Here is a 15,069-nt window from a genome sequence, read left to right as displayed (position 1 = left end):
GCTTAGTATCAGTTCATGTAAGTCTTTCCAATGCCTCTCTGAAACCATCCTGCTGATCGTTTCTTATAGAACAATAATATCCCAAAATATTCATATGCCATAACTTATTCAGCCATTCTCCACCTGATGGGCATCCCACTCAGTTTCCAGTTTCTTGCCACTACAAAAAGGGCTGCCACAAACATTTTTGCACATGCGGGGCTATAGGGACTATTATAACAGCTTATTTTAATTTTGTTAATATTTATTTTAAGTTTTTTTATAAACAATATTGTATTGTATTTTCTTTATGAATAGTATTTTATTTTTCCAATTACACATAAAGATAATTTTCAGCATTCATTTTTGTAAGATTTTGAGTTTCAATTTTTTTCTCCATTTCTTCTTTACCTCCCTCATCCCCAAAACAACAAGCAGTCTGCTATAGGTTATACATATACAATCATTTTTAAACATTTTGTATTTTCTTTCTGATCCATTCTGCCATTCTCCTGTTCCATGATCAAATTTCATCTATTTTACATTTATAGTTTTTATTGTTTGGGTCTATTTTTTTTTCCCCTCCAGGTTAGCTTCATAATACAAAGAAGAAACTACCAACAGTTGCTAATAGCTTTTTCTCAATTCTTATCTTTTTGACCTCTGCAGCCTTTCACACTACTGATCACCCTCTTCTTCTTGTGTTTCTCTAGGTTTTTGCAGATTGCTCTTTCTTGATTCTCCTTCCACCTTTGACTGTCCCTTTTCTGTATCCTTTGATGGTTCTTCTAATATGTTATGACAACTAACCATCGGTGTACCTTAAAGCTCTGTCCTAGGCCCTCTTCTTTAATTCCTCTTTAAGAATTAACTCTGTGCTCATTATTTTCAGATGTGTTTATCCAACTCTATCCTTTCTCTTGAACTAGATGTCTTATAGGCATGTCAAACTCAGCATATCAAAGTCAAACCCATTATATTTCTTTCTGAAACTACATAATTTCCTTTTACTTTTGAGCCCACCACCAGTCTCACAGTCACCCAGACTTATGATCTAATCCATGATTCCTAACTCCCATCTCTCCTCAATTTCCATGTCAAATCTTTTGGAAGATATTTAACCTTTCTGGGCTTTAGTGTCCTTGTCTGTAGAATGAGGGAATTAGGCGAATTGACTTTTGAGGTACTTTACTGCTCTAGATCTATGTTATAAGAAAAGCATATCTTATGACTTCTCTCACTAAAACAAATATGAGGGAAGAAAGAAAATGAACTTGGTACTAATAATCTGTAGTCTGAACCATGTAATTTCAATTCTCTTTTCCCTTTTTTTTTTATCATTGATTCTTGACTTTGCTTTTTCGTTTTGTAACATTCTCTTCTGCCCACAAACATGCCTATGTCTCTTCCATTATTTAAAAAAAAACCTTCATTTGATCCTTCTAGTCTTGCTGTTGCCTCATATTTCTTCTCTCCTTTGTAGCTAAGCATCTCAAGAAAACCTATCTATAGTAGGTGTCTCTACTTTCTCTCCTCTCACTCTATTCTCAAATCCAGATAGTCTGACTTATAACTTTATCATTTCACTGAAACTTCTCTTTCCAAAATTATCTGTAATCTCTTAGTTGCCAAATCTAGTGGCCTTTTCTCAGTTCTTATTCTCCATGATCTCACTGCAGCCTTTGATACTGCTGAGCTCTCTCTCTGCTTTTGATACTCTCTACTCTGTAGGTTTTGGAACACCATTCTTTCTGGTTTAGTCTCCTTCCTCTCTGATTGCTGTTTCTTGGTTGGCTTTGCTCCTCCAGATCATCATACCTTTTAACCATAGATTTCCCTCAGGATGCTATACTGTACATAGAGAAAACTTCTCCCTCTATATTACTTCACTTGGTAATCTTATCAGCTTCCATGAATTTGATTACCATCCTTATGCTGATGATTCTTAAATCTATCTTTTTTGTGCCTAAAGTCTCTGCTGACTTTTAATCTTGCATCTCTAACAAACTTTAGAATATCTCAAAATGGATATCTAGGAGATGTCTTAAACTAAACATGTTCAAACGGAACTTATCTTTTACCTAAACCTTTACTCATCTACCCACTTACCTCCTTTTCACTCTTACTGTAAAGGGCAATATTGTCATCCTACTGTCACAGACTTACAACTTGGAAGTTATCCTTGACTCAATGCTGTCCCTCATTCTCTTCCTTTTCTTTCCCCACCCCCATATCCAATCTATTTCTAAGTCTCTCAGGTTCATCTTTCCAACAGCTTTCAGATCTGCTCCCCTTTTCACCTCTGACACTGTCACTACTCTAGCCCTTGTTATCTTATGAGGGATTATTGCAATAGCCTGTTGATGAGTCTGTATGCCTCTGTTCCCTCTTTTCCATTCAGCCACTAAAATAATTTTTTTAAAACTGCAGATCTGATCATGTCATTCCCCCTACTTCATAAGCTCCAGTAGCTTCTATAGCTTCTAGGATCAAACACAGAATACTCTCTTTAATATTCAAATCCCTTCATAACCTAAATCCTTTATCCTTTCCAGTTTTTTTTCCCCCTACCTTATTTCCCTCTACATACTCTTTGAGCCAGTGAACATCAGGCTGTTCCATTAACAAGACATTCCATCCTTAGGCTCTGAGTATTTTTGCTGGCTGTTCTGCATATCTGCAATAATACTTTACCTCCTTAACTCTGCTTATTGAGTTTCTGGCTACCTTTAAGTCTCAGCTGAAATCCCATCTTTTACAGGAAGCCTTTCCCAACCCCTCTTATTTCTAGTGCCTTCCTCCTATCAATTATTTTCTATTAATCTTTAATACAGTTTATTTGTATATATTGATTTGCATGTTGTCTCCTCTATGTGATTATGAGTTCCTTGAAAACAAGAACTGTCTTTTGCTTTTTTTTTTTTTTTTTTGGGTATCCCTAATGCTCAAGTGCTTGGCATGTAGTATGCACTTAATAAATGTTTATTGATTCATTTTACTTTTATTGATGATGCCTTTCTCAATTCTTATACCTTATTAAAGGTATTGCTGCTCTGTCTTGCTGCTCAATTCCAGGTTCTTCCTATACTTTCTTCATTCACAAATTATTCCTAACTTTTGACAGGAGTGCTTCAAAATTATCATTCTCTTGGAGAAATCTATTTTTTCTTGATTATAATAGGATGAGTTAGTCTTAGTTTTAGGTTTTTTCTTTTCCATTTAGCTGTATCTAATTCCAAGCTTTATATTTGCTATATAGTCTTGTGTTAGGTTTAGTATAATTAGTGCTTATATTCTCATATATTTGCTGCATCTTATATTTGCTATATAGTTTTGTGTTATCTTTTACTATAGTTCCTGGTTACTTGGTCTTTGTGGTTGCTTATATTTTTTCCCCACAGACTTGGAAGTTCTGGAGTTTGACAGTAACATTTTTGATTTTATTAAATTTGGTGTTTCCTTCAAGTGGATTTGCTTTGTAGTTCCAGTTTTTTTCTTTTGTCACAATCCTTAAGGAAGTTGGTGGTTTTAAAATTCTTTCCTAATTTTATTTCTCAGGAAAGTTTTTGATAGCTAACGCATTTATTTTAATTGTTTGTTTTTGACTTTGTTTTAAATTTTTTTATTAAAATATTTAGTTTTCTTTTCTCTATTCTGTTTTATAGGCTACCTACTTCCTGAGTGAAATTTTCCATCTTCTGTTATAAGCTATTTGTTTTCCCAGGTTTTTCTTATGCTGAGAGCTCTACATTTCTTTATCAGTTGCATAATTATTGTCTTCTGGAATTTTAGCTTGTAGTCTCTTAACGCATAGTTTTGCTTTTATTTGCATATATCTTCACCTTCTCTGTCAGAGAGACTAGTAAAAATTTCCCACCTTGACTATTCTCCCCTTTCCCCCTATTATCTGCATTTGCTGGAGTTATCACTCAGTGAAGTGCTGGGAGTGTGGCTGCTTAACAGTTAGCTCTTTTTTAGGACTAGAGTGAGGCAACCAACAATTCTGGACAATAATAACTTTTTAGTCCTTTCTTTTCCAGAATTCTTACTCTTTGGAACATCAAAGTGATAATTTGTAGTTCTGGGATTTCCTCTCCCATTTCTTAGTTCTAGGGTAGACAGTGCATATTCACACACACATAAAAGGGTATGTTCTCTCTCTCTCTCCATTAAGATATAGCACAAATCTTCTTAAACAAAAATGTTTGATTTGTATACCTATTTTATATACCTGTGTGCCTGGGGAAACATAAAAATTTCTCAGGCAAAAAGGAGTTTTGAATGGAAAAAGTTTAAGAAGCCCTAAACTAGCAAACCCTCGTTTTGTTCTTTGCCCATGATATTCCCATTTCTCTTTATCGCTGATTGTATCCATCTCTGGGATACTATGCCCCTTCACCTTTTTCTTAATTGCTTTCTCTGACCATTTTTAAGACTCAACTCAAATAGCTTCTGAGCGGATTGTTCTAGAATGTATTCCTTTCCCTTCTTCCTTTTAAAGTTCTTAGCTTCTTTCAACTTTTACCTGAGGTGCCACTTCTTACTTTTTCTTACTTATGTTGATTGTCCTAAAGTTGTAAAAAACTTTTGAAATTGTTTTGTATTATTTTATATACTTTATTTATTAAATTTTTTCAGGTTGTATTTTCCCTTGTGAATATAATAAACTCATTGAGGGCAGATACTGTTTTGTTTTTGCCCTTGTATTTTCAGTACTTTCTACATGGTAGACATTTGAATTGAATTGAATTGTGTTATCACTTAAACTACAAATCCTGGCAAACTGTGTGGAGCTCTATGAAATGAATAGATTAATGGAAATTAATTATGACTAATGGAGTAATGAAATGTGTAATTAGAGAACCTGAATTTGGATCCTAACAATGTTTCTTGTTGTCTATGTGATCTTAAGGAAGTGACCTAGTTTCTCTATGTCACATTTCCTTTATTATTACTCCATTAGTTATAGGAGGTATGGTATCTATTGGATAGAAGAATTAGTTTTTGCTCTGTTTGAATCCAGAGATGATAACTAAGCAGGCGGATTCCATGTTAACAGAAAGGTAGATTTCAGCTCAGTATAATGAAAGATTTCCTAATAATTATGATGAAGTGGACTCAGTGATATTGTGCCAAAATTGTTGAAGTAATGCTTGAGACTGCTGATCTTAGATGTTGACTATCAATTGATGAGGAGTTTGATTAAACCTCTTATAAAGCTTTTTCCTCCTATCATTCAGTCATTCCTGTGTCTTTTAGCAGTTAACAGATTTCTCAGTTAATTGAGGTTAACTAGCAAACCTCAATAAAGGCATGATCACATTTAGCCATTGTCTATTTAACATCAAAGTCACCTTCAGAATCTCCCATCTCTATTGCCTATTGACAAATTATTTTTTAAATGCCAATTTTTCAATCCTGGATACTTGGAATTTATATGTTGTGACTCCATTGGTGTTAGCCTGCAACAGAGTCCTATTCAGATTCCTCATTGTTGTAGGAAGGTGATCTTGGTTTCTTCAAGAATGAGCCAATGGAATATAATCTCTAAGAAAGTTACCTATATGGAAAAACTTTGACTCCAACCCATTAATGGACAATCTTCTAAGGAGCAGTCTTTATTAGAACAGCACATGTGGTGCTCTATACACAGTGGATGCTCAATAATTTTACAAAACTATGCTTGCATGAAAATTAAATTTTTTTTTATAATCTCAAGAGGTAAAAATGTTATTTGTGTACTTTTAATATTCCTTCCTTTGAATGAATTTTATGGTAGTCCAGAAGCTCTAAGGAAGAGTTTTAGGCATAATTACTTTGTGGATGTGGAAGTCATTCTAGTATCTCTTGTGTTCAAGCTCCATTTGCTTTTCCCTATAGCTCCTGAATATTGGTGTTCAATTGCTTACTTTGAAATGGATGTTCAGGTAGGAGAGACATTTAAAGTTCCTTCAAGCTGCCCAATAGTTACTGTTGATGGATATGTGGACCCATCTGGAGGAGACCGCTTTTGCTTGGGTCAGCTCTCCAACGTGCACAGAACTGAAGCTATTGAGAGAGCAAGGTAACATGACAAAAACAAATGTGAATGTGGGCAAAGTAAGAATTGGTCATGTTTTTTCTAATGCATATGGTCTTATATAGATTACATAGGCTTTTATGTAGTGAGGGGAGTAATGTAAATTTTTTTTTTTCAATTTTAGTTCTGTCATTAAGTAGCTAAATAATTAGTGATTCTATAGTTTAATTTATTAGGTTAAGAGATGGGGTGTGATGTATAAAAAGTTCAAAAGACAATTTCTGAGTAATTAATCATTTTGTTAATTATATTAGTAAATAATTAATAGAAAGATGGTCAATTTGGCCTTCTCTGTAAAGGGAAGACCTCTTTAAAGGCCTCTTGAAAGAGTGAGCTTTCCCAATAGGGGCAAAGGAGGAAACAATTCTTATTGATTAACAGTAAGAGAATGGATATTATAATGAGAAGCAAACCTACTTTGATTATATTGCTCTTTATTCTTAGACCACCCCCAATCTGGGTGGTGGTGTTGTGGTGGTTTTCATCTTTCATTCTGGAAGAGGACCAAATGGCATCACTATGTTAGAGTTAAGTTACAGTGTGTCTGATTAGTGACTGATCAAACCAAAAGTAGTTCAGAATGCTCTCCCATTGATTGGGCACAAAGAGTCCATATGAATATTTGGAATGTATTCTCTAACTTTGCAAAATCTGCCCCCCAGCCTAACTGTACCCCCTCAAGTCTGGAATTCACAATGGGCTGGAATTCACTTAGCTTAGATTATTTTTGTAAGGTTTTTCTAGTTTAGTGGGGTTAACATTTCCATGTAAGTAAGATGGCCTAGATAGGGAAAATTAAAGAGCAAAGTTAGTAATGGCCTTCAAAGGCTAGCTGCATTAATATTGTTGGGGTTTAATTTCTGTATGAGAAAAGAAAAGAAAAAAATCTTAAGCTTAATAATTGGTTATTAATATGAGAAATAATTTCTCTCAGGGATAAAAGAATCATTAATTAAATGTGTTAACAAATTTTGGTAAAATGTGCAAGAACATTAAATTTTAATTTTCTTTTCTCTCTTTTAAGGTTACACATAGGCAAAGGTGTGCAATTGGAATGTAAAGGTGAAGGTGATGTTTGGGTTAGGTGCCTCAGTGATCATGCAGTGTTTGTGCAGAGTTACTACTTAGATCGAGAGGCTGGACGAGCACCAGGAGATGCTGTTCATAAAATTTATCCAAGTGCATATATAAAGGTTAGTATTTTAAAATTTGTGCCCAATTTTAAAATTGTTACCACTTACAAGAATTTGGGTTACATGGAAAATGAATTGGTTTTTGTGCTTATTTATAGTAAGTGTGGATTTATTAGAAAAGTAATGCTCAATATTCTGAGAATGTAGTGTTTTTTGTAGAAGCAATTGTGAGCTAATTGTTTAGTGATTTTTTTTTTTCTTCAGTTAGCAGGCTCTTGGTAGTTGATACGTTTATAAAATTTATACTTTAGAGTAACATGAAACTTATTAGTTATAAAAATATTTAAATGCAGTGGATCCTTACAAATTCCAGTTATATTCATTTGGAGTTTGTAAAAATACAGTTCTATGAGATTGGTTCTCATTGAATAAAAAAAGTTAAAAATTTATTCCCCACAAATTTTTAGTATCTTATAAGTGATGGGAATGCACTCTAAAATTATATTTCAAACTAAGGACTGAAAAAAATTAAAAATCTTTCAATATGTCTTCAGCATCTGATCTAGCTGTTTTTGTATGTTAAAGGAATTTTATATTTGATTCATTATTGTGTAATTTAGGCCTATTGTGAATTTCCTTGTTTTCACTAACTTTTGTATATATGAATCTCATTCACATTTAATAATATCCATTTCACATAAAAAGAATGGTAATTTAATAATTTGTGGGGATTTTTTTGTTTTTGTTTTTGTTTTTTTTTAGCAAATTGTGACTATTTTTATGAATTTAGTGAGGTTTTACTGGATGCTGATTAATAGTGTCTGAGGAGGTTTCTTTAGTTTCTGAGAAGTTACTTAAGGTACCATATTAACTGAGTCAAACATATCTAGTGTAGAAATGGTGGTCCTTACAAGCCACATTCTTAGGGGTCTGCTTATAACTTACTGTCATTAAAATTTTGGATTTATTTAAGATCATTTCTGCAGTAACAAAATTTTTTATATTAAGATTTAATTGTTGGTATAAACTACACTTTTGAATTGCCATAAAAGTGAAAGCTTTGTTTAATGTTTGAGCAAAAGTATCATACTTGAATACCCAGAGTGTGGCACTTTATCTAAAGACAAAGACATCCATCAGCACTGTGATTGACCACTTTTACAGTGATCCCAAGCTTTTTTTTTGTAAGCAGTGAACAAATTTTAGCAAGTATTTCATTTTAAATGCACAGTGCAAAAAGAGGAGCACTATTCCATTTTTTTTAATTGACAAGAAAAAAGTTCATATACTTATGCAAATATGTCAGTCCATTCTTCAACTTATTAGTCAAGAATAAAAAAGTATCTTGGATGTACACAAAATCTAAGCAGTTGCATTTTATTTATTAATAAATCTTTGGACAGTAGAACCTAAGGTGTGTGTGTAAGGTGTGAGAGAGAGGGGGGGGGGGAGGGAGGGAGGGAGAGGAAGGGGCATCCATATTTCCAAATAATTTAAATAAACAAATCCTTATTTGTTTCACAAAGAGGAAGTTTAATGTAATGGATAGTGAGGTGGCTTTGAGGCCAGGAAGACCTGGGTTCAAATGCTGCTTTTAACACATTGACTGTGATCATGAGCAGGTTACCTAACCACTTGGTTCTGTAGAAACTCTAAGACTGTAGACTGTAGATTCCAAGGTACATGATAATGTGCATTGATTGGTAACTTAGATGGAAATTTCTCTATAGTGGTGAAATCACAGGTCTTTTCTTGATCCCTCTCCTTTGATTCATTTAAAATTATTAGTACCAATGTTGTTATTTAATCTTTTAGACCAAATAAATCAGCAAGTATTATGTATAATCCCTTCAATAGTGAATTAAGACTGCATATCATACTAACTAGAATCTACCACCAGGAAGTCATAATTTTCTTTCTACCCTCAAATTCCTTTCTTTTCATAACTAATTCTCTGGATATTTGGGAACTTTTTTGGGAAGTAATATAATGTGGTAAAAAGAATATCAGACTTGAAATTAGTGTTACAAACATAGCATTTACACTCTTTCTGTTATTGTTTGCTTACATTTTTGTTTTTTTTCCCAGGTTATTTTTACCTTCTTTCTAAATCTGGTTTTTCTTGTGTAGCAAGACAGTTGTATAAATATTTATACACATATTGTATTTAACATATACTTTAACATATTTAACATGTATGTGACTGCCTGCCATCTAGGGGAGGGGATGGAAGGAAGGAGGGGAAAAGTTGGAACAGAAGTTTTTGAACTGGTCAGTGCCATACCATGCCATGCATGTATTTTGTCAATAAAAAGCTATAATTTTTTTAAAAAAGAGAGAGAGATGCATCTATATAAATCTCTTACCAGGGGAGACCCATTTTGAGGACTTTATCATGGAATTCTGAAACAGGATTATAAAAGAGAAGAATCATTTGGGACATTTTCTTTAATGCCAAATCAACCTGTACCTCAACTAAATTGGAGGGCTAATGCTTGCTTGCTTCCTAGTTGTAATATTCTAGCCACCATTCCATTGCTACCTAACATAAATTATGACCTCAGAACTTCTTTTGTAAATCATTTGAAAACAGACCAGTCTTTACTGTCTGAAAATTCATCCTGAGAGCTGACTGAAATTCTCTGTATTCCTTTGGATTTCATCAAACCACTTTAGTGCTGAATGTCAATAGTGAAAGAGTACTAGGTGCGAGACACTTATACTTCTCCATAGCATAATGACTAGATATACCAAGCTGGAACATCTGCAGGAAATCATATAGCTGGAATTGGGAGGAAGGAGGATGGAAATGTATATTTAATAAGCACTAGCAATCTAACACGACTGCTAATTAAGACTGGTTACTGGAATTCTGCAGAAATAGAATTATCAGTGCATTATTTGAGGCCTTTGGAAAAGTTGAACATGGGACTAGAATATGGCCTACTGCTCCTTCGCATTGGCTGATTCCTCCTAGAACCTGTTTCACAGGACACCCAACTCACCATATTTTCATTCTTCTCTAGGTTGTGATCCTGACTGGATTTTCCCTATCATGTAGCTGTGCTTGATGATACCTTTCATCTTTCCCTCATCTTCTTTTTCACCTTTGCTTTTTGCATTGCCTTCCCTCAATATGTAAGCTCCTTGAGGGCAGGCACTTTTAGATTGCATTTGTATTCTTGGAGTTTAGCCCAATGACTAAATATGGCATAAAAAGCACTTAATAAATGCTTATTAAATTTAAAAAGAAAAAAAGAAATTAGTGTTGCAAAACAGGCAACAGAATACCACTTTGTAATGATTTGGCTTTGACTCTCCCACACTTTCTCCAACCTCTCTTTCTCAAAAGAAAGTGTTCTTTTTTTCCTATCCTAAAATACTTTGAATTCTTCTTTTTCTGGCATCACACCTTTCCTTGTATTGTACTTGTTTATGTATATTACTTGTCTATATGAGCAGAATATAACTTCCTTAAGGACAAGGGGTCGTCATCTTTTTAGTATTGAATTTCCATATCTACTGTCCCAGTGTCTTGGGCATAGTAGGCATTTGGATCATATGTTCATATTTTCAATAGAGTGCCTTTACACTTCCCAGTAAAAATTTTTTAATTTCAAATTCATTTTTTAAATTTAGAGTTCAGGTTTTTAATGCCTTAATGTTTACATTGTGATTTATGAAAGCATTGGTATAAAAGTTTATCACTAGATTGTTTTTGTAAGGAAATACTTAAATTCAAACAACACTGGGGAGAAATCAACCAATATTAGTCATTGGTGATATTTATGAAGCACTTAATTGTGACAGAGATGATTACTTTTATCTATATCTCAGAGCTAGCTAGAAACTTTCCAAACAAAGGAAGTTCAAATGGAGTTTGCCTATTAACTCAAAACTATTCAGAAGTATTTTTGGTCCCAGGGCAAAATCTATTTATTACTTATTAGTTATTCTAAATTATAACTAAAAATTGTCAGTAATGGGATGTAGCATTTTAATGATGTCTTTAATAATATGTTGTAATATTTGCAGATGGAATCCATTATGATATAATGGATGAATTAAAATTTGACAGAAGAGAGCAACTTTTTCCCCATCAATGTAGTTGGGAAGAATTGTCAGGCTTTTGGATTTGATGTCTTTAACTTCAGAAATAATTTTGTCGGAGAAAAAGCATTACTGATATTCTTGCATTTGATTATCAGTACTTCAGTCACCAACTTTTATCATTGTAATTACTTTGTACATTATTGATATCATGGTAGATTTAGGCTAAAACACTAAAATTGTTTACAACTTGTGAAACCAAGCAACCTGATAAAGTCACCTATGTTATTTTTATTGTCTCTACCAAAGGTTTTAGATCAGGTTCTTTTAGTTTTTGGAATTTACTAAGTTTTGCTGCTTTTCATTTTGTAAATTCTTGTTTGAAAAACAAGAAGCTAATGTTATTAAGGCCGTTGACAGGTACATTAGCAGGTGTCACTTAATGTCTTGGATGCTTCATTCTATCACTGCAGAGGGTCTGCCAACTAACTATGTATTTGAAATTAAATGAAATTATAATGAACATGAATTCAACCTCATTATGAAGCAGACAAAAATGGAATTAGAGTGAACATTATATAGCAACCTAACATATGAATATATAATAAAAGTTTGTGTCTTTTATTTCACTGGTTTATCAATGAACGTTTTCTAGAAAAAGGCATGTCTTGAAGAGAGATGTTACACAGTGGGAGGATTTGTGATTTTGCACATTTGGGAAGATGAAGACTATTTTTTGTATATATATGAATGACTTGAATTGGAAACTCAGGTGGGGAAGGGAGATTTTATTTAGTTTACTTTGGTTCATTCCTAATAATGTAGCAACTATGAAGTGGATGGGTTTTGTATATGTGATACTGTAACTGAAGTTAGTCAACTAAGAACATACCAAAAAACAAACAACAACAAAAAAAAATCCAAACTAAGTACATATCCATTATGGATATAGAATGAAGAAGTTTCTATTTATATTTTAACACTTCGGTTCTTAACTCAATATAAGTCTGGAAAAAATATGCTATCTTTTGTTTTCAAGGTTAATTTCTGCCTCTGCCACTTCCCTTTTAATTATGATCTAGCATATCAAAATGATGTTACTGTGGGTATGTATTGGGGTAAGGAGAAGGAAGTTTATCCTGTTGAGTTGGGATTTTTTTTTTTTTTTTTGCTGAGGCAATTGGGGTTCAGTCACTTGCCCAGGGTCACATTGTAATGGGCTGAAGCTGAGCAGATGCACTGAGGCTGGAGCACTTAAGGCTAATTACCAATTGGACAATACTCTATTAATATATGCTTGGAGAAAGAATGGCCCCGACCACTCTCTGTGCAAGTTTATACAACAGTATAAGAGATTGGGTGGAGATTTTAGGGGGTGGAGTGAGAGAGCCAGACTGCTGGCCCAATTCGTGTCGCAATTGCTCTCATATTCATATTCCTGTTCACTTCCACAAAGAATAAAGATCAGGGACTTTTGCTAATCCTGACTCCGGGTGATTGAAAAGTACCCTGGGTGCTAACGGGGTCATTACATCACATAGCTAGGGAAGTGTTAAGTGTCTGAGATCTGATTTTTGAACTCAGGTCCTCCTGATTTCAGGGCTGGTGCTCTACCCACTGCACCAACTAGCTGCCCCTGAGTTGAGAATTTTTAATGAACATTAGTTGGTGATTTATTAGTAAGTAGGTAAGTAATGGAATTAAGTGTTCAGTGGACCTATGACTTTTGCCTTGTTCCATGACTCCTAGTCTAATCTATAACCTTATACCTAGTAAATGTATGTTATTTATTATAAAGGAGTCTAGGCAGGACAATTTTGAAGGCTCACCATAAATCATTCCTTATTGTGGGAGTGGGGGAGAAACACCAAAATAACTTTTTTGGGGGGGATTTAAAAATCAGATGTTATTTTGGTCTTAGTTAACTGTAAATCACTTTTCTCTTCCTCTCCTTACCCACTCTCCCCGACTGTTAGAATGTTTGTCAAAAAAAAAAAAAAAATGCATAATTGACCAAACAAATTACTGCATTGGCCATCTCCAAAGTATGTCTTATTCTGCCAGTGAATCCATCATCTTGTTCAGGAGGTAGGTGGCTTGCTTCATCATCATTCTTCTGGAATCATGGTTGATCAGCATTTTGATCAAAATTCTTAGCCTTTCAGTAGTGTTAGGTTTGTTTGTTTTGTTAATTTTTTTTCTAGTTATATGTAAAAAAAGCCATTTTTATTATACATGTACATTCATATTTAATTTATTTACTTATGAATCATGTTGAAGTAGAAAAAACAAAACAAAAAGGGAAAACCAAGAGGAAAAAGAAAAAAAAAAGTAAACATAGCATTTGTTGATTTACATTCAGCCTCCATAATTCTCTCTCTAGCTGTGGGTGGCATTTTCTATCCAAAGTTTATTGAGATTGCCTTGGGTCACTGAACCACTGAGAAAAACCAAGTCTTATCATAATTGAGTTTTGCACAATCTTGCTTTGTACAATATATTCCCACTTCTGCTTTTTTTTGTTCAGCATCAATTCATATAAATCTTTCCAGGCCTTTCTAAAATCAGCTGGTTTATCATTTTTTAATAGAACAATAATAATCCATTACTTTCACATACCATAACTTATTCAGCTGTTCCTTTGTTGACAGGCATCTACTCATTTTCTAATTCACCACACATGTGTATCCTTTTCTCTCCTTTGAGATCCTTTTGGGATACAAGCCCAGTAGAAACACTGCTGGATGGATCAAAGGTCACAGTTTGATATCCCTTTGGGCATAGTTCCAAATTGCTCTCTAAAATGGTTTGATCAGTTCACAACTCCACCAACAATGCATTAGTGTTCCTGTTTTCCCACATTTCCTCCCAACATTTGTCATTATTTTTCCTATCATCTAGCCAATCTAAAATAGGGGAGGTGGTACCTCAGAGTTGTTTTAATTTGCATTTCTCTGATCAGTGGGGATTTAGAATATTTTTTATATGACGTAGATGGCTTTAATTTCATCTGAAAATTGTCTATTCATATTCTTTGACCAATTATCAATTGGGGAGGTATTTATTATTGTTATTGTATACATTATTCTCCTAGTTTTGCTCACTTCAATTCTGCATAATTTCAGACAAGTGTTCTTAGGTTTCATTGATAACCACCCCTTTTGTGATTTCTCATGATACAATATTCCATTATAGTCTTATGGCATAATTCTTTCGGCATTTGGTAAGTGTCCCTATTCCCTTAACTTTTTGGTCTTTGGTACTGTAAAATAGCTGTTATATTTTTATACTATATCTTTTTCCTCTTTTAAAAAATGTTTTTAGAGTAAATGCATGGCATCATTAGGTCAATTAAGCACAGTTTAGCAAACTTTCTTCAGATAGTTCCAAATGACATTCCAGAATGGCTTTATCAAATTCACAGCTCTAGCAGTGTATCATTGTGTCTATTTTCCTTAATACCTGCAACATTCCATTTTCTTTTTTTTAGGGGTTGTTGACTTTGCTGATCTGATGAACATGAGGTGGGATTTGAGAATTTCTTTAATTTGCATTTCTAGAATTTTAATAATTTGGGACATTTTTTCATGTAGTTATTGATTTCTTCCCTTGAAAATTGCCTGTGCCTATTCTTTGATCTTATCATTTGGGAAATGGCTCTTAAACATTTGAATCAGTTCCTTATATCTTAGAAATGACACACTGAGCAGATAAATTTGTTACAAAAATATTTTTTATCAGTTAATTATTTGCCTTCTACTCTTAGATGAATTGACTTTGTGTAGAAATTTTAAAATTTTATGTAATCCAAAACATGCATTTTAACTC

The 15,069-nt window shown here is 33.7% G+C and overlaps 1 protein-coding gene across 2 annotated transcripts in view; it reads left to right on the top strand.

Annotated features, from left to right (window-relative positions):
* The window catches only part of SMAD4 (SMAD family member 4), a 65,609-nt gene that overhangs the window by 41,409 nt on the left and 9,131 nt on the right, over nt 1–15,069 (top strand). For both annotated transcript variants that reach the window (XR_004230854.1, XM_031945949.1), the window contains exons 9-10: nt 5,860–6,043; nt 7,083–7,251. Coding sequence is in view for 1 of the 2 variants with exons in the window: in XM_031945949.1 (XP_031801809.1) it covers nt 5,860–6,043; nt 7,083–7,251 (353 nt within the window). In the remaining variant the exon portion in view is untranslated. The remainder of the gene's footprint in view (nt 1–5,859; nt 6,044–7,082; nt 7,252–15,069) is intronic.

Source organism: Sarcophilus harrisii, chromosome 1, assembly GCF_902635505.1.
Source record: "Sarcophilus harrisii chromosome 1, mSarHar1.11, whole genome shotgun sequence".
In the NCBI taxonomy this organism is placed as follows: Eukaryota; Metazoa; Chordata; class Mammalia; order Dasyuromorphia; family Dasyuridae; genus Sarcophilus; species Sarcophilus harrisii.
Note: the sequence above shows the minus strand (reverse complement) of the source record. Positions and strands in the feature narration are given on the sequence as shown.